We start from the raw sequence: 24,608 nt of genomic DNA, 5'->3' as shown, positions 1-24,608 counted from the left end.
TTTTTTCTGTCATCCAGACTCTATCTGGACTCAAGTGTCAAACGGTTGTTCCTCCAGAGTTGGAGTGTTCCTGGATCATAGCGCAGGAATGGTGTCCTTCGACAGTGTCTCTGACACCATGACTGTCCTCCACACGGTCCACACCACGTTCACTCTCCCTCTGTTTGTTGGACTCATGTTACATTATTTATCTGGACACAGTTGAGGTCTGTAAAGTTAATGCCTTGCAAAAGTATCCACCCCCTTTGTCATGTTACTGCTTTGAAGGTGCAAGAGTCATTTTAGTGATGAAACGAAAGTGCAAAATTGGTACCATCACCCAATCCAAAGTACCTTTCTGTGTGTACTCTGCATGTTCTCCTCACGTGTGTGTGGGTTCTCTCAGGTTCTCTTTGTGAGGACCAAAAACCTGGAAACCAAAGTGAAACCAAAGGGAAAGTGAGGACATTTTGGCTGCTCCTCATGTTCTGTCACTCCTCAAAATGGCTTAAGACTTGGTTTTAGGTTTAAGGGTGGACTTAAGGTTAGATATTTAGTTGTGATGGGACTAGGGAATGCATTATGTCTGTGTGTCCTCACTACAAAGTCTGTGTTTGTTCCTGGTATTACTCATGTTGCGGGGACCTAAATCTTACATTATGGGGACAAATGGTAAAGGTGAAGACATTGTATTTTAGGATGAGGTTAACTAAGTAAGTAGTGATGGTTAAGGTTAGAGTAAGTATCCAGGAAATGACTCATTAAATGTAATGTCCTCTGAAGTCATGGAAACCAGACTGTGTGTGTCTGTTCTTGTATGGGCATCTTAGTGAGGACTAAAACTGTAAACTGTGTGGAGTGAGGACATTGTGTCTGTTTTTCACAACTTTTTATGGGTTAAGACTTGGTTTTAGGGTTAAGGTTAAGGTTAGGGATTTAGTTATGATAGTTATGGTTAGGGTAGGGGGCTGTGGACTGCATTATGTCTATGAGTGTCCTCAGGGTTAGGGTTATGAATGATGCAAGAGAATGTGTGTGTACTTGTATTTATTTAGGTCCTTTTCTGGCATAAACACTGATCTTGTCAGGACCAGTTGTCCTCATAGAGACCAAAATCTGGTCCTAATGAGACAGAACTTTATTTCTGAGGGACAGGTTACGTTTAGGGCTAAGATTTGAATTGTGTTTATGGTTAAGGTCAGGGTTAGGCATTCACTGGTTATGGTTAAGGTTATGGATAATGTTTTGTTTAGGTTGTCCAGATGAATGGAAGTCAATGCATGTCCTTAAAAGGATAGCTGTGTGTGTGTGTGTGTGTGTGTGTGTGTCAGAGGGGAGGGATTGAAGGAGAGAGAGAGAGCGAGAGAGAGTGATGTGCGTCGCTCGGCGGTCACATTCAGAGCAGCAGCAGCAGCAAAGGAGGAGACAGCGCGGCTTCTATCGCGATGTCTGAGCGGCGGCGTCTTCTCCTCCTCCTTCATCCACTGTGAAGCCCTCCGTCCACTCAGTCCGCCTCATATGAATGTGTCGCCTCAGTGAAGCCGTTTGTTGTTGTTAGCATGCGTCCAGCAGGAGCGTGTCCTCCTCCTCCTGCTGCTCCTCTCTGTGCTGCGCGCTCCTCTCTGTGTCTCCGGCTCCTCGTTGTGCTCCAGTGGCTGCTGCTGTGCCAGGCTCTCGTGTCTGCAGGCGCTGCTCATGATGGTGAGTCTGATGTTGATGATGATGATGATGATAGTGTGTGTGTGTGTGTGTGTCTCATGGCTGCAGCTACATCGAGAATGCACTGCACTGGAATTTTTTAAATTGACTCTAACACCACCTGTTTGTTTGTTTGTTTGTTTGTTTGTGCTAAATTCAAATAGCAGCATGCAGCTCATTCTTATAATATAGTAAAAGCGAGTCATCCAGTGCACTAATGGGGGTAAATTAGATTATGTTTGTCAAAGTCACTGAATTGGATTATGGTTACATGTTTCCCATGCTTTGTTGTTTTCCATCAGGACTAAATGAAAAGGACTCACAGTCAGTGAAGAGAAGCCTCCAGCATGTCCACAGATATGAGGTTACTTCTCCCAGATGGCTGCATCCTCTGACACACAGCAGCTCTGCCAACAAAGAGGTGAGACCTGGCTCTCTGTCACTCTGTCCATTTGACTTATATATCAAATAAGCAGGCGGTAGATGCTGCATGAGGCTAGTTTTTTTAATCCTTTTTCTTCATAATAAGCCAATTAAGTTAAACTATAACTTGTTACAGCAGGAAGGTTAGGTTTTTTTTCCACATTTTTATTTTCAGAAACTTGAATGCTGTGGTGTTTATTTTTTATCCATTATCAAAGTTATTTTTTATTATTTTATATTTGCACTTTTAATAAAGTAAAAGTTTGTGAATTGGGAAAGATTAAGTGCCAGTATTCCCCTTATCCACATGAGGCACGTATGTCTATGAACATCTTCAGTAAATAAAAGATAGCAGATGTTCGTAATGTTTACAATGTCTATTTATTTAAATATTGAGTCCATATTAAAATAACTAAAAACTGGACTTGCAAACTTGTATATTTAGATTATCCTTAACATTTCCAACAATGATTTAAACCTCAAGCACAGTCCATTTGATCTGGACTGTCCTCCTGTGATTATACTGTCCTCCAGGACACAAGAAGTCAGTGACTATAACGAAACATTTGTGAAAAAATGTAAATACTTAATAGATATTGTTGTTCTTCTTCTCCTTTTTTACCTTCTCCCTTTAGGGTGCGCCACTGCAGATCATCTGCCTGATATTGATATTGATATTGTTCTTTTTTTAACAATAAGAATAAAAACTCTAGACAGAATAAACACTAGAATCTCGGGTGAGAACGGGGTGAAGCCCTGAGAAATGATTATTCTGAGCCATAATAATGAATTGGACAAATAACCTAAACATCTTGTTAGAAGTAAATGCACAAATCCATCAATAAATGTTATTTAAGTAAATCAGTCAATCATTGGACAGTGGACACCCATTCATTCATTCATTCAGTGATGTCCTGCTTTAACCGGATTAACCTCCATCCTTTTTCCTCTTTGCAGCAGCAGCAGTATCCTACAGAGATGCAGGTTGTGATCTCAGCCGAGGGCCAGGAGCTCAGACTGCAGCTGGAGAAAAACGAGTGAGTGATTCTAGGAGAATAATGTGCAGTGTTTTATACTAAGGATTAGAAATTAGAGGAGGGGGAAATTGGCAACTTTTTGAGAAGCAGTGCGCGATTCAAATATTCCCCACATGATTAAAGCGGAGTCAGCGCGCGGACATTGGCCTGTGCATCTGAAGACATAGACGAGACTCCCCAAACTTGACCAGATGTTAACAGTCACACAGATGCATTTATAAGGTCAAAGCCCCCGTGGGTGCTGAGAGAGGGATGAAGGGAGGAAGAGAGCGTGATGGTTTTGGACGACAGAGGGTCGACACCCGATCTGTGTGCCTTGGGCAAACAGGAAGTAAGACTGATCCTCGGCACCACATATCCTGCAATCTGATGGAGCGGTTCCTGGCCACTAACAATGGTGTGGTGATAGGAAGTGAGCTGAGTATCTCAAGAGTTTAATTGACAGTGTGATCACTGGTGTGTGTGTGTGAGGACACTGTGTTCTCTAACACACCCTAAAGGGGTATTCTGAGGGTTAAGACTTGGTTTTAGGGTTAGTTGTGATGGTTAAGGTTAGGTTAGGGTAAGGGGCTCAGAAGAGCCTTATGTCAATGAGTGTATTTGTTATCTTTTCTGGTATAGACACTGACCTTGTCAGGACCATTGATCCTCATGAGAAAGAAAAACTGGTCTCAATGAGGTATAAAGGCTAAGATAAGGTTAGGTTTAGGTATAAACTGGTTAAAGTTAGGATTTAAGGCTTTGTTTAGGTTAGGTTGTCCAAATCAGTGGAAGTCAATGCAGTGTCCGAAGCAAAATAGTTCTGTGTGTGTGTGTGTGTGTGTGTGTGTGTGTGTGTGTGTGTGTGTGTGCGTGTGCGTGTGCGTGTGTGTGTGTGTGTGTGGGGTAGAGCCCTTGAGATGTCAGTTGTGACAGCAGAGCTGTGGTTTATCACTTCTGGACTTGTGCCAGTGGTAGAAGTAGAACAGGAAGCTTTTATGGGCCTCAGATGTAAAGTCATTTTTCTACCTTCAAATGCACGTCCACTCTGTCAGTCATTCGGTCACAGACGCACACATTAACAAACCATGACTCCACTGTGTCTGACCGAGCGTCCCCTCAGGGATTTAGCCCACCCCACACAGCAGGTGGTCACACTGTTAGATTCCCTCCTGGGCAAGGAATTTTCATCAATCACACATTGTCCCTCTCCATGAGGGACAGAGACTTAAGGACAGTTGGTTTGATAAATCTTTTTGTCCGTTTTATTGTTTCATTTAAACTGATGCAAAAATGGGATTGATCTAAGTATGAAGACATGCACCGCAGCAGAAAAAGTACATTTTGAAACCATTTTTGCGCAAGAAGAAGAAGTAGTTTCCTGGAACAGGTTGATTTTCTTCACACTCTGTTCTTTTCAGAAAAAAACAAATACTGAATTGGTTAACGATTTGAATCACAGAAATTAAAGCAGTTGCTCATGAATATTGTTGCAAATGAAGCAGGTTTTTCAAAGTAAAAACAGACTGTTTCCTGTTTTAAAAACACATCCATTGTGTGTAGTATTGATTCATTAATGTTCTGTTTCTGTGAGTTTTACTGACATGGAAAAGTAATGTCTATAGTCTCTACTGTATAAACTGAACTAAGATGTTGCATGTGTTATTAGGTTACACATGCAGTCTGTTGACTCTTATTGTTCCACATACATAAAAAATATCAAGTAATAATGATCCTTTATACACATGTGCTGTATGAGTGAGCAATTTGCAATACTAATGAATTTATTGACAGAATTTTTCACCTATTAAATATGAATTAAATATTATTATATAATATTAATCTCCTTTTAATGCAGCTTCAGTACGACTTTTACTTTTATTTCTACTGCCATTCAAGACAAGATCTTAAAAACGTGTCAGTAAGGTTAACAAGCAAACACATGCTGGTAACAGCATTCAGAATGTTTTATTTAGTCTGAGGTTTACCTCCTCACCCCTTCTCTCACCCGTCTGTCCTATAGTAAGAAAGCAGTTTCACTGTCGGTGAAGATCAATGTCTAAGTTTGGCAAGAGGAGCCAGAGCAAATGCTGCTGGAGTCTGTGTCTGTGCCCTGGCTACTGCCTTGTCTCTGCATTAACCCCTGTAACTGTTATTCTGACTGTCAGCAGATAAGGGAGAACCTAAAGTACACATGGAAATCTCCATTCATCCCTCTGCAGCATGTTACTCCTTAGTTTTCATCCCCACTGTTCATCTTTTAAATTCTGTCCACCTCACCTCTGCTTAATGTTTTACTTCATTAATCATAAAGGAACACATGAGTTATGGCTGTACCTTGACTATACTGTTTAATTGGACAACTGTCCTTGTCCCAGTTTACAAGCACTAGCAGAACATCTGTTAATTGAATGACGAGTGTCTGGCGATACGCCCCCTTTCAGTATATTGGTTAGACACCCAGTTCAGTTTGGCGATACGCTTGACGTTGTACCGGTGTGCCGACAACAACATTGAACACGCCACAACGGACAAGAATGGAGGACGCCCAGCTGCTCGGTTTGTGGCTGTTTGTATGAGAATATCATCTGACTTTCGTGGGTCTAGCTCCACCCCTACTGTACCCTCACATTACTCTGGTACCCCAAGGGAAGGGTACAGAGAAATGGAATGGTGGGGGACGGTTATTTTGGTGCTATTCCTAATGGAAACAAACAGTTCCACTTGGTGGATACACAGCTTTTGGCATTTACCGGTTGGCCTATTTCATCTAAACTTTTGTTGGTGGGTCAAAACCATGAATGTAATATTAGAACTGGATAGAGCACCTCCTCTCTGGCGCCCTTCATTCCTATGAAGCTGCTCATTTAGTGCGTTTGGCAAACAAGTTTTGGACTTCTGGGTTTATTTCCGGGTTTTTGCACCGGAGCGTCCGTCCCATGGCTCACACACGGCTGTGACGTCTCTTGGGGAAATAAGATTTTTAGGGGATTTTAGCCTTTAGAAAGGTTTTACAAAAAGTCTATTTTTTGGTCAGACTAACACAGTAGTTTGTTTTTGTCATGTTAATGTCCTGAGTGCTTCCACTGAGTTTATATTCAGTCCACGTATGTTGGTCTTTTTTTGGCTTTTACATTTGTGCATCAGCGTCGGTGTCTGCCCGAGCTTTTATCTTGATGAAAGGCTCCAACAGCCACAATGTGCTGACTCAGGGAGCAGGAAGAGTGGATGTAAAAACAGAGTAAGAGGAAGAAACAGTGGAAGAAAGTGAATAATAGATCATAGGAGCAGGGTTGAGGTGAGCATGGAAAGTCATGGAAAATGGAAAATGAAGACAGCCGGGTTCAGATATGAATTGTGTGGGTATCCTCTGTGTGTCTTTCACTCGTTCTTCGGTTTGGACGCCCTTCCTGTAATCCCTTCTGTACACAAACCTGAATTAATCACTCCCCTGGGAAATATTCACACCATTATTCCTCTTCTGCTCTCGTTTCACTTCTTCCCTTGTATCTTTCATTGTCCATCCTAAAAACGGACACCCTGTTGTTGTTTTTTTTATCTTCTCTTCCCCTCCCTCACCTTATCTGATATTCCCCGGGGCTTTAGCGCAAATATACATCTCCCACGTCGGCGGCCTGCAGGTCAGTGTTCGGGAGACTGTGGCCACACGCAGACACACAAAGACAACACACACACACACACACACACACAGCACCCCAAAGGAACACAAACACAACTCCCAGACCTGATGGATTGCAGGGATGAGTTTACTGTCCTTGTTTCCCTCGTGTCTGTGTTTAGTCTCACATTGGCAGCAGTGTGGTTCTGCGCTTCGATGTCTTAATCTGGGCCTCATTGTAAATGTGTGTGTTGGGCTTCACACAACAGAACATTGGCCTCCCTGTGCAATAGAAGCCTCTCAATCATCCGTTGCTGAGTGCTACTTTGACTTTACGTCAGCCTTCTCCCTCCCTCCACGCATGTGTGATGTCATCTGATACTGTGAGAGAATGCGACCCACTGACCCTAATGCATTGCCCCACATCTATTCTCCTCTCTGCCCCCCCCCAACCCTATCTCTCAAGTACATTAGCATTACTCCCCCAACTCCCTTCTCCTCCTTAGGCTGAACCGAGCCTTTGTCTCAGCTTCGCTGCCAGACTGTCGTGATTCAGCCACGACTCTGCTGCTCAATCACAGCATCTGTCTGGACGCTGGAGGACGTCCAAACTGTGAGGAGGACTCACACCATTGCGTTTTCACATGTCTTGATTTAAAAAGCAGCCGTGGTATTTACCACAATTCAATCAGGCATAAAAGGTTTGGGCTATTCCGAGAGTGATGATGCAGAGATTTCTACTGGTTTACTCAATGCTTGGCAATGAAAGTAACGCACTGTTACAAGCTTTATTTGACCTGTTGCTGCCAGATGCATTCAGGACTCAGATCAAGGTCTTTTGAAATGAGACAGAATTCTGGTTCGGCCTTTGTGGGTTTTCTTATGGGTACCACAGTATGTCGTCCTCCCTCAGCCATTTAGACACGATAAAGCAGGAAATGCACATGTGTTACTGATTAACCGGTTATCATTGTATATTGACTCTGTGATAGACTGGTGACCCCTCAGGGTGTACACTCACTTTTTAACAGGATAAGCAGGCAATAATTAATGAATTAATTCTTCTTCTTCTTCTTTGGTGTTTTACATCTGTTGGCATACTTAGCTAAGAGAGTTATTCTACTTACTCTAAAGAATTATGTGATCATCAGTTATGGAATTGCTTTTGAAATGTACAATGTGAATATCTCCGAGGGTTATTGGGATTAAGTTGTCTTTATTATTTCTGTTATATTCCGACATTTCTTTTGTTTGTTCACTTTTTCCTCCTACGTCCAAACCAAATGTCCTAATACATGTTGTTGTCAGTCATTCACATGTAAAGATGTTATAATGATGCCCAATGATGCATTTATGGTGCAAGTGCACATGCAATGATTTTCCATTTGATTTGGAACAAATTTATATCATTTCGTCTTTTACTTACTGTCACTAAGACAGAATGAAGAAACTGAGAAACATAGGAAATAGTTTTCTTCTGAAGAAAAATGAAACACAGCTGCGGTTGGTGGTGGTTTTAGTTGTTTCTTCATTTTATTCAGAACTTCTTGCATTAAAATATAAGAATTGCTGTTGTATTATGAAGCCGAAATGTATCTTTTAGAAGAAGACATATTAATAATGACATGTCAGCATGTAGCAAATACACATTATTTATTTGTTATAGGCATGGTAGCTCAGTGGTAGAGTGAGTTGTCCTTCAATTGGAGGGTTGTGGGTTTGATACTCTGTTAGTCTACATGCTACATTGTCTGAATGTGTGAGTGAATGGGTGAATAGCAGGATTGTAGCGTAAAGCAGCTTTGAGTCGTCTTACAACTAAAAAAGTGCTTTATAAATACAGACTATTTACCACATTTTATACTTTTCATCAAAGTTCATGGAGGTTCTATCCATTATGTGGTTTGTTAATGGCGTCATGTTGAGTCTTTATGTCACACAAAGGAACGTTCTATCAGCCGTATACACTGTGTTTTCCCCAGGGACTAGTAAGACTGCACAGTTGAGCTCAGACAGGCAGCTGATTAGTGGCATGAGAGGGAAGGGGTCAATCGAGGAGAGGCGTCATGATGTTTCCTCGTGTAAGAAATGATTGCATTTCCTGTGTAACGACTGGAGCAGCAGCAGCAGCAGCAGCAGCAGCAGCAGCAGCAGAGTGAAGCTGAGTTCATCATCCTTCATAGACACAGTCACACAGAGGGGAGGACGACACGTTAAGCTTATGTGAAGCAGGAAAACGAGAGGATGGCCCGATATAAATGGGTTGTTAGGGTCACATCCCGACACAGAGTTTGTGACCCTGTTTCGGGTGACATCAGCCGGATACATTATCACTGAGCAATCATTTTAGGACCCCCAAACCTCAGAGTGGCTATCTATTAAAGGATGAAGAAGCCGTTTTCTGTCTTTGACTTGCTTTGTCGCTGATTACATCAACAGTCATTCATTGTCTCAAGAGGCTTGTCTCCTTCAGGGCATCTGGGTAACATCGGGGTGGAGTAAAGGAAAACCCCCATCCTCCCCTCATTTGTCTTCTCCATCCTTTAAAGAAGTGGTTTGTCATTTTTGGGAAAAGCACCGTCTTTCTTGCTGGGAGTTAAATGAAAGGATTGATGCCACTTTCAAGTCCTCATGCTAAATGGAGGAAAGCTCCAGCCTGGTTCTGTCAGTAATAAAATATTACTGTCTATGCAAATTAAGCTTATTAAAGGCATAGTTCAGAGTGGTTGTAGGAGGTACTTACACATATTGGGCACACACACACACACAGTATGGACATCGAGACCATTATATTTCTGCCACTACACCACCTTAAATGTGATGTTATCTTAAGAATGTGTTTGCCATCCTTTCTAACATTTAACAGCCTTTTCTGAAGTTTGTGTCATTTTGTAGTCGGCTTATTCCCAAGCACCAAAGTCCAAAGACAAAATGAGTGATGGCACACAACATTTAAGTGTGTTATTTTCTGACTTTGGTATTTAAATTATTCATTTGGATTGACCTAAGTATCGCACACATTTACCCAACAAAGACATCAGTAGATCAGCGACTCCTTTATGGCTGTGGTTTGAGTGTTTTTTCAATAATTAAAACAAGTTATCTGAATTTTTTTTTTTTTTTTTTGCTCCTTAAATGTTAATTTAAGAAGACAAATCATTATAAGTGAATAATTTTGGTTTGCAGACAAAACAAGACATTAGAAAACATCGTAAATTCCAGGTTTGAAAAACACACTTCAGTTCATTTTGGAGACATAGATCTCTCTCTTTTTTTTTTTTGTTAAAGAAAACACATCAGTCAGACCTGCTCGTTCAACCAGCATCAGCAGCTTTTCCTCCACAGCTCAATTTCACCACAGACACACTGTATTTGATGGATCTGAGTGAGACCGTGGGAGGAGAGAGGAGAAGAGATTTAGGGACATGGAGCAAAAGAAAACCAGCTGTGGGGCAAACAGAGTTTATGAATGAAAACAGGACAGATGGACTGAAGCAGAATTGGAAGGAAAGAGAGACATGAAAACAAGCATCTGTTCAAGATGTAAATATTGGCTCAGTAAGTTTATGGACAGCTTGAGAGTGCTAAAACATCCACTCAGTCACACGCATACATTCACAGTATTTTGCATGTTTATCTGATTATCAAAAAGATCCCCTGCGTTGTCTATATTGTATACAAATGGAAAATTCCAGTAAAAGACTAAAATGATAAAGTAGATATATTATGAGTAGATATGGATTTTATTAGAACGCTTTCCCACATTCTTCTTCATTTCCCTTTAAGTGACTGTTTGTCTAAATGTTTAAAGCTGTCTGCTTTTGTCTGAGTGTCTCTGTCAGAATAAATGTTTTATGAGCTGTGTGCTGCTGCAGAGAATCAGTCTTCTGCTATCGCCTCTGTTTCCTGCACCTATTATCCTCCACATTTTTCACCACTACTCCCCCATGTTGTGGCTGTTTCACTGAGTGAATGTCTGACACGACACATATATATCCTCTTGCAAATTGCAGCTGAGTTTGTGTCGTCTCTCTCCAGGCAGCTGTTGGCCCGTGGATATCAGGAAATATGGTACACTCCTAATGGAGCCCGCAAATCCTCCTCTCCCACCAACACTGTGAGTTTCTGGGACAGTTTGATGTTCACTCACTGCAGAGGGACTTTTTTTTAATTGCTATGGAAGGATCAAATACAATGGTGTATATGTAGACACATAATGGCTGATCTGCAGCGTGATTGTTTCTGTCTCCCAGGGACACTGTTTCTACCATGGGGAGGTCCAGGGGTTTGAAGGTTCCAGCGTTGCTGTTAGCACATGCTCAGGACTCAGGTAAGTAAAAGTCCACCAGGTGCCACATTCATGAAGTTTTCTAGTATTTAGAGTTGGACCCTGTGGTGCAAGACACATCCCCATACAACTATATTCGTCAAAAAAGTAAAGACTGTTCATGAAGACAGTTGAGAGGAACGTTTCTGTGGCCTCAGAGTAAAAACAGAGATGGAACAAAGGGAACAGACTGGATTGCGTCAGGATAAAGTTTTTTTGAGGGCACAATTCTTCCAGTTTAGTTTAGTGGAAGGAGTCAGAGATCGAAGTGAGATAAAGGCTTAGATCATACTTTGCACATTCCATCTTAGCAGAGCGCCATGTCACATTTCCACATTACATATACAGTCCAGCATTCCATGCAAGAACACTCAATCTCAAACTGTTGATTACGCTCCAGGAGTTTTGTCTGTGCTTGTATTCTTTGAGGGGTGAGTTCATGTGTGGGGACCAGCAGGCTTCCTCGCATAATATCAAGCAACCGCAAAGGGTCTGTGTGGCTTTTCTCGACAATGGGCGGATGATGAAATGACATGATTCATAAGCAGGGACCCTGGACAGGTCATGCCAGTCCATCACTGGGCCAACATAGAGAGACAAACTACTATTTATTCTCACATTCACACTTATGGCCAGTTTAGAGTCTCCAATTAACCTCTTCATGTTTCAGAGAACCCAGAGAGAACCCACACACACACACAGGAAGAACATGCAAACGTCTCACAAAAGAGCCCCCATTCCAATTGGGATTCGAACCAGTGACTTCTTGCTGTGAGGCAATAATGCTAATCTCTTTACCACCATTTAACCCTGGCTTGATTTGACTTGCCTTAATTTGCAAAAAAATCACTTATTAATAACAATAATGTTTTTTAATATGTTTTTTTAATAAAATATATCACAAGTTCTTCATTATTTGAATATATCTTCTTTTTTTCTACCACACATCTTTCATGTGCAAAGCCACTAGGGGCAATTAAGGGTCAAGTGACTTGCCCAGGGACACATCAGCATGAGAGGATCTGGGGTTCAAACCCCTGACCTACCAGTTGGAAGGTGAACCCCTCTAACCGCTGACCCACAGCTGCCCCTGGAAGATTATTGTTATCATGGGATGGTGCTTTGAAATAAGGTTAAATGTGTGTTGATGTAAATCTAACAGCATGCAACATCATGATCAGACACAGACACATCTGCGCTAAAAAAACCTTATCAGAGGTTTGAAGTGTTCAAGGGGAGTTATAATGTTTGTGTGTGTGATGCAGATCCTGTTGTCAAACCATGGCTGAATAGATAAGGTGACAGGAAACAGTTGTGTAGTCCGGCATTGGTTCAGCGAGTACAACTCCATATAGAGATCCTGTGTTTTCTCCTGGATATTTCCTGCAGGAGACACACAGAGAGGAGGGAACACTGTCAGTGCGGGAGGAGCTGTCGAGCGCCATGTGTGTTTGTGCAGGTTCATCGCTTTGCATCTGGAGGATAAGTGGAGTAATGTCTTTTTACGAAGGCAAATCCTCTGGAGAAACGCAGACACAGCATAGAAGGACACTGTCATGTGGGCGACCTGACCTCTCCAGATGTTTCTTGCAGCTGCTCGTGCGCCCATGTTTTTGTATGGGCGGATGCACATGCACGTGATTTTGTCAAGAGGGATCGTGTGTTGCTGTGTCTGCCCCAGCGGATCCTCATTTATATACACCAGTAAATAGTGTTGCTGTGTTCCACCCTCCACTCATTCACCACAGCCAAATAAAAAACATAAGATCTCGCATGCAACCATATGGCTCTCCACATGCTTCAGCCTGTAAATGCATTTTGATTTACAGGAAATCACACAGGAAGCATTTTTATAATATGCCTATAGAAAGGCAGCAGCACGATTGCAGCCACGTTGATTTCCTTAGGCTCTGATGACATGGAACCATCAGCTGTGCCTTTCTTTTCCCCAGGGGACTGATTTCTCTGAACACAAGCGTCAGCTACCTGATCGAGCCGCTCCCCGATCACGCTGATGCTCAGCAGCACGCCGTGTTCAGAGCCGAGAGTCTTCATCTCCCCAAAGGAAGCTGCCTGCATCACCACGGCAACGGGCGGAAGGAGCGGCTTGATGACTTCATCCATGGAACGATGTCACAAGGGAACGTGAGGGTGAGTGTAGATAAGATGAGATAAGATAACTAAAGACAGATGGGACAGGGGAGATGAGAGGATGAGAACAGGATGAGTCAGGTGATCATGTGTGGAGGTCAGCATAACACCTCTCAGTGTTCATTGGAATAATTATATATAGAAACAGTATGCAGAAACATTTACAGCCATATGTACACAGTAGAGCAAACATTAAGCAAATCCAAGGAAACTGTACTGAACAGTACTGGCGCTTTACCGCTGCACAGTTCCAGCACGACTCAGCTCGACCATCAGTGATAGTACCTGCCCTGGCAAGGTTCCAAGTAGGGGTGAAAATGAGCATAACTTTGGGCCTAAATATGGAAACAACCAATGAAATTAATGCAGACATGGTCAAGACCGCCTACTAAGTTTAAACCCAACATCAGAACTTAGAAGGAAGACTTTAAATATGGAGTAGATGTTTTGGTGCTGGTTCGGCTGGTCTGAGTATTTCAGAGACTTCTGATCCATTGGGATTTTGAGGCACAACCGTCACTAGAGAGAATGACTAGAAAGTACAGCAGCAGAAGGCCACACCTGCCACATCATTAGGTACACATCATACCTATCTGCATTAAACTGACTTTTCAGGATAAAAGGGACCTGAGTCGAGCCATGAAGTATGTGGAGTTGCTGATGGTGGCAGACAAGGCTGAGGTGAGGAAGATGCTCATATTAATCACTTTTTAACCAAACAACCGAACAAACTCATGTCATTAAATGTGGGAGATAAGTCTATTTTTGTGTTGGTGTTTATTTTGTGGTACATTTTAAAATACAAGTCTCTGGATCATGTCCTGTTCATTACTGGAAGTGAAAAAATAAAAACGTTTGTGGTCTGACAGGATGTAAATATAAGACAGGGTGTGTGTTTCAATAAATGTGGTTAATACGTTTTGCAGTTTGAGAAGCATGGGAGCAGTCTCGAGAAAACCAAACTGAAACTACTGGAGGCGGCGAATTTGGTCGACAAGGTAACGTCTGAAGTGAAGCGAGAAAACCACACGTATATTTAGTTGTCATTTCTGAGGTTCATGATTTGTCGCCTGCAGTACTACAAGGCTTTGAGCATCCGTGTGGCACTGATCGGTCTGGAGGTGTGGACCCGCCAGGACCTGATCAACGTGTCGGATAACCCGCACAGCACTCTCGCAGCGTTCCTGTCCTGGAGACGCAAACAGCTCCGCGTGCTTCCCAACGACAACGCTCAGCTCATCACGTCAGTGTCTTCTCACCTTCTTTCACTCGCTGTTTATCTTTTACAATCACTGTATGAGACAAATCACCATCAGCAGGATTTCCATCTACTCAAATATCCTTCAAGATAGATTAACAAAAACACAACATGTTAACATTTATGAAGCTAGAATCAGAGAACGTCTTTTAATTTTAGTTAAAAAACTACAACACTCAGTCGGATTAATCATTTGAATGTAATGTTTCAGCATTTTGGTTCTTAGAAAGGCCTGGGTGAGAGTGACCAATCCATCATGAATCCTTTAAGCAGAATACAAGAGCTTATCAAGTCTAATTTCAACCATTTGAAAAATGAACATGCAACTTATTTAATCAAACTTGGGGGTGCAGGGTTCGTGCAATAGTCTTATGCTGTTTTTAACCACTGGGTGTGAACAATATTTGTAACTGTGGAAACATCGAGATTTAGAGTCCAAGACTGTTTTCCCAAGGTGGACAATAAAGTAGACTGTATCGTAAAACAGTGTGGCAGTTATTTAAGTAATCGATAGGACATTTATTAATGAATTTGTTGTTGCAGTGTCTTTTTTTATTCCTTTTGTTTGCCTGCAGGGGGAGGTCTTTCCAGGGAACCACTATCGGGCTGGCACCTCTCAGAGCCATGTGCTCCGACTACCAGTCTGGGGGAGTGAACACGGTGAGAGACGATCATCATTCTCGGTCCATCGGGAGACATCTTCACTTAATTTGGTTTTCAACTTGCAGTAACAATAAATGATTCAAATAAGAGCGAAGGAGACAAAACAAAAAAGTAACTCAAATTATTTATTTGCGTAATACAAATAAAAACATATAAAAATAAACACTTTGACCAGCTCTATATATCCTTTATACATATTTTAACCTGACCTATTTGTATACAGATTCACCTCACAGACTGATGCAAACATCTCTCGTCTCAAATCACATAGTCTTTTTAATATACGTGTTCCTCTATATTGAATGGAAGCAGATTATACATTACTTGTGCCATTCTGAATTTGACCTGATCCATAACCCTGAAGGTCAGTGACTTTGAAAGCAGCACACGAGTGTGATCTCTGTATCCTACACTGTGTCAGAGGTCAAATGAGGCTTTTTTTTTAAGAATCACAAATGCTCTTCTCTTGCACAGGACCACTCAGAATCCGCTGTTGGCGTTGCCGCCACCATGGCACACGAGATGGGTCACAACTTTGGCATGAGCCATGACAGCACAGGCTGCTGTCAGGCCAGAGCAGAAGATGGAGGTTGCATCATGGCTGCTGCCACTGGGTATTGTTTTTAAGGCACAGAATAATATTTGACAGTATTGTGGGATTAGTTTCTAATGTATTTATTCTTCTTTCATGGCACAGGCATCCGTTTCCCCGTGTTTTTAATGCTTGTAATGAGAAGGAGTTAAAGAGTTACCTGAACTCTGGAGGAGGGAAGTGTCTCTTTAACCTGCCCAACACCAGAGCCATGTACGGAGGGCAGCGCTGCGGCAATGGTTACCTGGAGGATGGGGAGGAATGTGACTGTGGAGAGGAAGAGGTCTGTGTGTGTTTGTGCTGTGTTCATTTATCTTGTATGTTTTTGCCAGGACTCATGACTCACTCTTTTGTGTAGGAGTGCACCAGTCCCTGCTGTAACGCCAACAACTGCACTCTGAGGGCTGGAGCTGAGTGCGCCCATGGCATCTGCTGTGATAACTGCAAGGTACTAACACCACACTAGCATATGATTCGCACTACTAGATCATTACTAGCTTTTTATTCACATGAAATGCAACAATCTCATAAAACCACACACATCAGTAACATCATAACAAACACACTCAGAATAGAGTGATTCAAAATTTAAAACACACAGAAAAGGAGCTGAGGAATCACTATCTTACCACTTATTATAAAATAAATAATAAAAAATGTAAAAGTAAAGAAGGCAGAATAACTAAGCACAAAATAATCAGAATTAAAAAGAAAAAGTATTATTATAAAATAAAAATAAGTAAGAATATAGATATTTTACACATGCTGCTTGCTTTTAACTAGGTTTTATTTATTATTTTATCTATTATGTTGTTAACTATTGTTATTTGTTTAACATGATGAATGACGATAAAGTGAACCTTGAACCTTGGATAGATTGAAACAGAATAAATCTATGTAAAATACTCATGTTAATGCAATGTTACTAAATGGACAAATAAATAAGCAATTCAATGAAAATCCAGATTAAAAAGGTAGGCCTTGATTCCATTCAGGGCTATAACACCAGAAAGATCATAGATCTGTGTTCATACTTTGGGAATAATTTAATAATTAAAAAATATAAAATATAAATAATAAAAATAATTAAAAGCAGGAACACCAGAGTCTTGAATCACAGGTCTACAACGTTGTGCTTCTTCTTATTCCAGTGTTCTCGTCTCTCTTGTTTAGCTGAAGAGCCCCGGTGTGCTGTGTCGTGCTCCGTCAGGACCATGTGACCTGCCAGAGTACTGCGATGGGAAAGCAGAGTCCTGTCCTGCTAATTTCTATTTGGTGGACGGTATATCGTGTGCAGGCGGGCAGGCTTACTGTTACACCGGCATGTGTCTGACACTGGAGCAGCAGTGCCGCTCACTGTGGGGACAAGGTTGGTAAACTGGTTACTTCCACACTGTGGGAGATGATAAATAAAGACGACTCACGATCATGATAGGAAATCTAATCTTGTTGAACAAACATACCAAAAATAAGGACAAAGCTAAATAATAATAGAGTAAATGTGAGGGATTATGTGTCATAGTATTTTGTTTACAGCGGTCAATATATGGGTGTGACAGGTAGCGAAAATAAATAGGCAGGTGGTGTCAGATACACAGAAAGCAAGGGGGGTAAACACAAGGGAAAATAAATAAGTACATACATATAAAATAGAAATATATACATATATACATGGAGAGAGAGAGAGAGAGATTAATGCATAATATAGTAATCAAAAAATACACATCAGCATTACTCTGAATCAACATTGAGTGTGTAAAAGATGAACATTTAGATATATTATTCAGATTTAAATTGACATGTACTGGGAGCAGAATTTAGTAAAGGAATTTGATATTTGCTCTTACAAATATCTGCTTAAAGATCCAACATTTCACTTTTCTTTGCACCTTTAAATACCAGGAATTATGTTGTGGTCAACTAGTATGTCAAGCTTTCTCTCAGCATTATGTACTTATATATATTAAGCTACCGCTTCAAAATGAAAAAGGCAAACTCTGGCTGGTTTGTCCTTTTGGGCTGCTGTAGAAACATGGTGGCACAAAATGGCAGCCTCTGTACACCAAGGCCCTCGTCTTAAGTATTTAAGACTTCCTCTAAGGTTACAACAGACATCTTAATGCAATTATACAATTGTACAAACATGCTCATGGGTAGTGTAATGCATTTCTGATAATAAACTCTCCTAAATGTTACACACTAGACCTTTACAGACACAACGGGGTGATAAAAAGAGATTAAATGTAGCATAAGTAGCACAGAGGATTTAAATATTTTGACCATAAAATAGTCTCATTTTACATCTTTAAACGATTAAACATATTTTTAGGTATCCAAACAACACAATTGATGTATTGCCATTCCTCCAAAACGAGCGATATCAAAAACAGATTACAAGATGAATTGCTCTAAATCAAGTGAAGCAGTTAAACATGTAGTGCATGTTCAAGCAGAGTTTCCAGGTGTGTATTCATGTGTATTCTGTGTGCAAATGTGTCGTTTGTGCGTAGCAGTGTTAATACGTTTGTGTGCCGCTTGTTTCTGCCAACCACAGATGGCCGTCCAGCCCCTGACCTGTGTTTTCAGAAGGTAAACGAGGCTGGAGACATGTATGGGAACTGTGGCAAAGATCTGCTGGGCAAATACAGGAGCTGCAAGGACAGGTGAAGATGAAAGTATTAAGATACAGTGCTTCTTTAAAGGTGATATATGTAAAAGATGTACAACATTTACATGTTTACATCATGGGAATGAAGTCTCATCCCCCTATGGGTGAGTCTAAAAAGTGCAGAACTGGCGTTGTAGTTGTTCCGTTGTTCAGTGAAACCAGTATTTCAGTTGATCAAGTTCTCATCATTACATCACACCCCTTTAATTAGAATAAGAATCAGAATGGCCTTTATTGTCGTTATTTTATGGACAACGAAATTTGGGTGCCACTCCCTTGGTGCAAAATACAAATATATAAATAACAATTTTAAAAGAGAAAAAGAAATATTAACAATAAAATAAGAATAATAAATGTTGTTTACATTTTTCCAGAACAGAAATTAAAGAAGTGCTCCTATATCTTCTCATCATCTTGACATGTTTTCACTGTTGAACGTGGATCAATGTTTCTCGCAGAGATGCTAAATGTGGGAAAATCCAGTGCTTATCTTCAGCTGCGAAACCCATTGAGAGCAATGCAGTGTGTATAGAAACCACGGTCACTGTGGGCAGCAAGAGGATCCGGTGTATGGGAACACACGTGTACAAGGGGGACGAGGAGGTTCAGGGAGACACTCTGGACCCGGGCCTGGTCATGACAGGCACCAAGTGTGGCGATGACTCGGTGAGTGGCAAATATCATGATCTCTTATTGTGATTTCACTTTGTTGGTTTCTTTTTTAAAATGAAGAGTAGGAAAGTATCATTTTTGAGTGTTTAAAGTGGGTGAAGTTTACTGTAGTTTTGGGAGTCATACTATGACATTTAATTGCTGATGAGCTGAAACTACTACTAGCTCAAATCTACTTCACTTTAAAAATAAAATAATGAAGGACTTTAACAGACACAGAAAGATACAGAAAACTTAATTCTTCCCGCTCAATATGATATGTGGGAGTCTACTTCACACACAGACAAGTCAGATATCAGAATAATATGTTATATTATTTAAAAGCAGGTCTATCTATTAAATAAGAACACCCAAAAAAGTGTAAAAATACCAAAAACCAAAATAAAAGACTTGAATTTAGAGTAATATTTGGTTTTTTTGCCTTTAGTATTACTGTTTCTATGGTTTGTATTATAAAAAATAAGCTTTGTGCTTCAGCCTATTCCCTCGTTTGGTTTTGTATCATGTGAAGTTGATTGGTTTAACAAATGTATGATCATGTTTTTGACACCAAACTACTCTGACTCTCCGTGCGCTCCTCGTTTCCACAGCTTTGCTTTAATGGAGAGTGCCGCAATGCATCATTTCTCAGAGCTGATGAGTGCAATGCCAAGTGCCAGGGACACGGGGTAAGTTTGAAAGATTGTGGGGGGTGCAGTGGAAGTGGACCGTCTGGGAGAGTTGGGGAACATTTTGACTGCTTGCCCACTATTTCAGAAAATGGCAACCTTGGCAGCAGTACAACCTTTTAAATAATTCACTTAACGAAAAAGTTAAATTACAGCTTTAGACATAAAGAAAAGTGTTATCAGCAGGATTTAATGCATCCATTTATACATTAGGATGTTACCTGTCCAGTCTTTATCTACAATATACTGTAAGTGCAGCTGTCAGATAAATGGGATTAAGTAAAAGTAGAGTATTTTCACCAAAAATGTCAAATGTATCTGTCTATTCATCTATCTATAGAGTTTATATATATATATATGTATATATACAATGTTTTTGCTGTCCCAACGTGTGTCTCTCTAGAATCCCTGCTTGTTCTGTAGTGAATTACAACATTTGTGTTGTAATTGTAATGTGTGTAATGTTCTTTCTCCAGCTGTGTAACAACAACCATAACTGTCACTGTGACCCGGGCTGGGCTCCTCCTCTGTGTGACCAGAGGGGCTCAGGTGGGAGTGTGGACAGTGGACCTGTCCTCAGCCAAAGTGAGACATGTCCTTTTATTTTCAAATATACACGTTCTTTGTATTTCTTCTACTTACTCACACTTTTGTATCTCCTACTCCACCAGGCGGTCTCCTCCCAGCGCTGCTGGTCCTCCCTCTGGTTCTCTTTGTGGTTCTGGCTGCTGTTGGACTGTGGTGCTGCTACAGGCATAAGCTCCACCCACTGAAAGCGTCAGCTCCACCTCCAAAGTATGTACAGAAGTGTTCAAAAATGCTAATATGACTAATAATGATAATTCTGTGTATGTAGCACTCAAAAGCAGAGATGACAAAGTGTCTTGGAGCAGAAAGCAACAACAAACATGCAGACACAGACAAGACTAGTCGAGTAAAAACACTGTTTTATGGCAGTTGTAAAGTTCTTTTCCTTTTGTTCCTTAAAGAAAAACCTTCAGAAGCATCTTCTTTTTCACATTGAGATTAGAAACCTTTGTTCATGAGACATAGACCTGGTCACTTGAGATGCAAACCAAAGAAAATAAAGTGTAAAATGACATTATTTATTATTCATTGTGTGAATGATTGGTCTGTACCTGTATGTTTCTAACAGTTGTTCAGTCCCAGTGGAGGTCAAGCCTCTGTGCACTGACGGTCATTTGAACGGTCACACCAACCCGACGTTCTTACTGAAGAAACAACAGTCAGACAACCTGGTAAAGAATGGTGTGATGCCTCACGTAGTGTCTCTGTTTTTTGTTCAATACTAGAATAAACCTTTTTCCCCACAGGTGAAGTCGTCTGCCTGTCCGAGCCCGTCTCCCTCCACCCGGTCCAGACCTCCCATCGTGCGTCCAGCAGTGAAGCCTCCTCCTGTTCCTGCGTACGCTGCAGAGCCAAACAAGCAGACGGCCGAGCCTCACATCCAACCGACACCTTCTTCTTCTTCTCAGGCTTACACTCCCCCTACTCTTCAATCTGCACAGCTGACCAAACAGAGACAAATCCTCCGGGCTCCATCTTTACCTGGCCAGGACCCTAAAGGCCGCCCTTCTGTAGCACCTAAACCACGACCTGACCCCCCTAACAGACCTCCACCACCTTGTCCTGTCAACAAACCATCAGCGGTGAGTGTTGTTTGTGTACATTTTTATTCAAGTAAAGGTCAATGCAAGTTTTTATGTGACACAAAATGTTGTCTTGTTGATGCAGGAACAACAAAAAGTGACAGGCGTTGCTTTGGCTCCATCTGCTGGACAGAAAAAGCCAAACAGGTAGATCCTCCGGTTTTCTCCTTAATGTAAATCTATGCAAATGTAATGCAACGTTAACTTTTTTCTTTTTTGTTTAGACCCTAAACTAAGATCTCAGGGACACACTGGGGGACGCCACTCACACCCAGTACTGGACAAGACACTATGGCACTATGGGATTAGACTTGACACACTTGCAGTATATTTATGATGTGTAATAAGGGAAAATGTTGGAATTACAACAACTTTATTTGAAGTCTACATTTCCGCTGTATCCAGCTGAAACAGTCATTTAATTGTTTTTTTAGTTTTTTTGTCCCAGAAGTTACTGGAATGTGAACCTGTTCCTGCTGTGAGCTGTGTTTAAGCACTGTTCCTGCAGGATTCACTCTCAACGCAAAGAAAAAGGAATGTTTACAATGTAGCCTATGTACCGAACATGGTGTCTCTTCATGGGATAGTTCAGGTTTGTTTGTTTTTTGAAGGGTGCTTGTATGAACTCCAGACACATTCTCAACACTGCAAACATTTTCTTGAGCTGTCGTACGTTACGTTTACGATTAAGTGCAAACTAAATGTCCGGCTGCTGTGAAGCTAATATTGGGAGGTAGTTCACCACAGATCAACTGTAGATGGCGCAACAGGACATTTTTAAATGACGTAAATAAAGAGCCAGTAGCTGTTGATATACGGACGTGTTTTGGTTTCTCAATGAGATATTTAAAATGTTCTGTGTTGGCATGGATGTTATTAGGCCTTAGGAGAAAACAACAGCAGACTCAGAAAAGTCAGTGTTGACATGTGCCGTTACCTCAGAAAACCTGCACTCTCCCTTTTTAAGAGCACCAGCTGTAATGGGATATCTTATATTAAGAAAAGATGCAAATAGTGAAGTGCTTAAGCTTCTTAAGTGTGAAAAATAATGTGATTTTTACTGGACTAATGGGGACCAGTGAAAGCCCTACACGCATGCTGTAAGTCTATGCTTATGCTGACAAATATGTATCTGATGTATAGAAGGAAATGTAGAGATTTGTCTTTTTCTTTGTTTCACAGCGTTCAGATGTCATTTTGCTGTTCAGTTGCACTTTTAGTCGTCAGATACTCCTGAAGGCAGGGAATGAGTCCTTCCACCAAGTTATGACAGTCACTTTTCAAAAAGGGCCCTCATCGTTACATTTGATTTCTTACTTCCGTCACTGACAGTCTGTGATGAAAGTGTTTTCAAAAATGAGACGGTACCTGTGTCAGTTAAAGCTGTAGTAGGCAGGATTGTTCTAGAGATATTTGAGTCTCATGCCTGCACTTGTTAAATACTAATTGTTGTCCTGAGCTCCTCCCAACAGATGACCTGAAACAGAAATATTATAGATATCAACATTGTGTTTATTAACACTTTTTCCAGCCAATAACAGCTGCCTTAGTATGGAATTATCCATCAATATTACACAAAAACATCTTGCCTACCCCAGCTTTAAACTTTAATTTGCACCATGAAAATGAAGTGATTTTATATGTTTGCCTAAAGATTTTACTAAAGCTGTTCAGTATGAGTTCAGTCATGACCAAAATATTATGTAGACTCTTTAATGAGCCGGTGTACTGTGACTGCTATGTTACAACATAACTCTGGCGTTATTATTATTATTATTATTATTATTATAACAACAATATGGTACTGTTAAAAAACCCCATGGTTCATTTGAGTGCTTGAGGGATGAACCAGTTTGTGTGTGTGTATTATGAGAATACTGTCGATCAGCTGCCATGTTTTACCTTTTTAATCAGACCTATGCAAACTCAGGCCCCTGAGCAACACTGTGTCTTCAACTGGAATGTACATGAACACATGGAAAATTAAAAATGTCATGTTACACATGTTTACTGGACGTGCTTTTGTCTGTGCATGTGATCGTGTTCGGATCAGCATCGGAATGCTTTACAGATTCAAGAGATTCTTTTATACTAAACTGCTCAGTGTAATCCTGATAAGTCAGTTATGAAAGTGCTGGGTAGGTCAAGCCATTTTATTTGAAATGAGTTCGCATGTCGGCCACTTGGGGGCAGCAACGCACACTAGAATAACATCACTGACAACAAGCGGGTCAATAGTGAAGGTGTTAGCAAACAAAGGTTCAATCAGACATGGGGCAACATTAGCAAGTCCTCCAGTTTCAGCAGCGACATGTCCAACATCGACTCACTGTTCACCAGGTCGTCACTACATGTTGATTTATCTTCAAGATGTAGAGGAAGGATTAGTCCATTTGGTGACGCTGAATAGTCCTAACTATTGTTCTCTTATGACCCTTTTCTGTTTGCCAACTGAATCAGTTGGAACGCAGAGTCAGCAACTATTGTCTATTGTCCCATTTTCATGAGCTCATCGCCGTCTGTCTTTGATTTATTCATGGACGGTTTGCGCAAGATTTCCGTTCAACTCAAGCCATTCTCTTCGATCTGCATCCTTTCAATTCATGAAATAATAATCAAATATTACATCGTCTCCCACTTTGTCCTGAAATATGGGGGTCGCGGGGTTGCTGGAGCCAATCCCAGCTGACATAGGACGAAAGGCGGGACATCCTAGGGCCAATACACAAACAACCATTCACTCTCACATTCACACCGAAATCAGAAAAAAATAAAAGAGGGACAAAGGAAAGGAAACAATAGTTGTGAATTGCTGACTCTGCATTTCTAGCAGTGTTACCACCAAGTTAAAACTAAACAATGAGTTAAAGGAGACCAAACTGCTGCATAGCTGAGGAAACCTTATAATATATAGTTATAAATTGATAGTTTACAGTGAAGGTTTCAGTGGCAGCTGCTCTTAAGTGGTGCTGGCAACACTGTAAGGTTCCTGCCCTTTAAATCTCCACATCCTTCAATGAGATGAAAGCTCTCTGATTTATTCTAATCAAAAGACTGCTAAATACCAAGGCTATGGAGCCCATGGACTAACCTTCCTCCAACACAAAAACAACCACACTCACTGCAGACTAAAGGGCCAGGTGATCTTCTACAGGCCAAAGCTTCTGTGACTCAGAGGGAGACGAGACAGTGGCAGGCAAAGGT

The 24,608-nt window shown here is 41.1% G+C and overlaps 1 protein-coding gene across 2 annotated transcripts; it reads left to right on the top strand.

The window, feature by feature from the left end:
- Window positions 1-1,362: 1,362 nt before the first annotated feature.
- Window positions 1,363-23,406, top strand: adam19b (ADAM metallopeptidase domain 19b). Of its 2 annotated transcripts, none has more exons than XM_044041149.1 (23): window positions 1,363-1,680; window positions 1,980-2,098; window positions 3,061-3,137; window positions 10,774-10,852; window positions 10,989-11,065; window positions 13,015-13,213; window positions 13,829-13,894; window positions 14,140-14,211; window positions 14,290-14,456; window positions 15,047-15,131; window positions 15,609-15,748; window positions 15,832-16,009; window positions 16,085-16,174; window positions 16,900-17,095; window positions 18,281-18,389; window positions 18,853-19,060; window positions 19,657-19,734; window positions 20,211-20,319; window positions 20,406-20,529; window positions 20,891-20,993; window positions 21,069-21,404; window positions 21,490-21,551; window positions 21,629-23,406. In XM_044041149.1, exons 1-23 carry the CDS (start codon window positions 1,539-1,541, stop codon window positions 21,633-21,635), a joined length of 2,823 nt encoding a protein of 940 aa, XP_043897084.1. In that variant the 5' UTR covers window positions 1,363-1,538; the 3' UTR covers window positions 21,636-23,406. The 2 variants fall into 2 exon arrangements, with proteins under 2 accessions (XP_043897084.1, XP_043897083.1); XM_044041148.1 differs by having other exon boundaries at window positions 3,058-3,137.
- The last annotated feature ends 1,202 nt before the right edge of the window (window positions 23,407-24,608 follow it).

The sequence above is a fragment of the Solea senegalensis genome, linkage group LG12, assembly GCF_019176455.1.
Source record: "Solea senegalensis isolate Sse05_10M linkage group LG12, IFAPA_SoseM_1, whole genome shotgun sequence".
NCBI lineage: Eukaryota > Metazoa > Chordata > Actinopteri > Pleuronectiformes > Soleidae > Solea > Solea senegalensis.
Note: the sequence above shows the minus strand (reverse complement) of the source record. Positions and strands in the feature narration are given on the sequence as shown.

What these genes read in the sequence shown, in the direction of transcription:
- adam19b (XM_044041148.1), top strand. Translation starts at nt 1,539, where the DNA reads ATGCGTCCAGCAGGAGCGTGTCCTCCTCCTCCTGCTGCTCCTCTCTGT. An exon ending in GCAGCTCTGCCAACAAAGAG is followed by an intron (nt 2,099 to 3,057) that starts GTGAGACCTGGC and finishes TCCTCTTTGCAG; the next exon opens with CAGCAGCAGTATCCTACAGA. An exon ending in TGGTGGCAGACAAGGCTGAG is followed by an intron (nt 13,895 to 14,139) that starts GTGAGGAAGATG and finishes TACGTTTTGCAG; the next exon opens with TTTGAGAAGCATGGGAGCAG.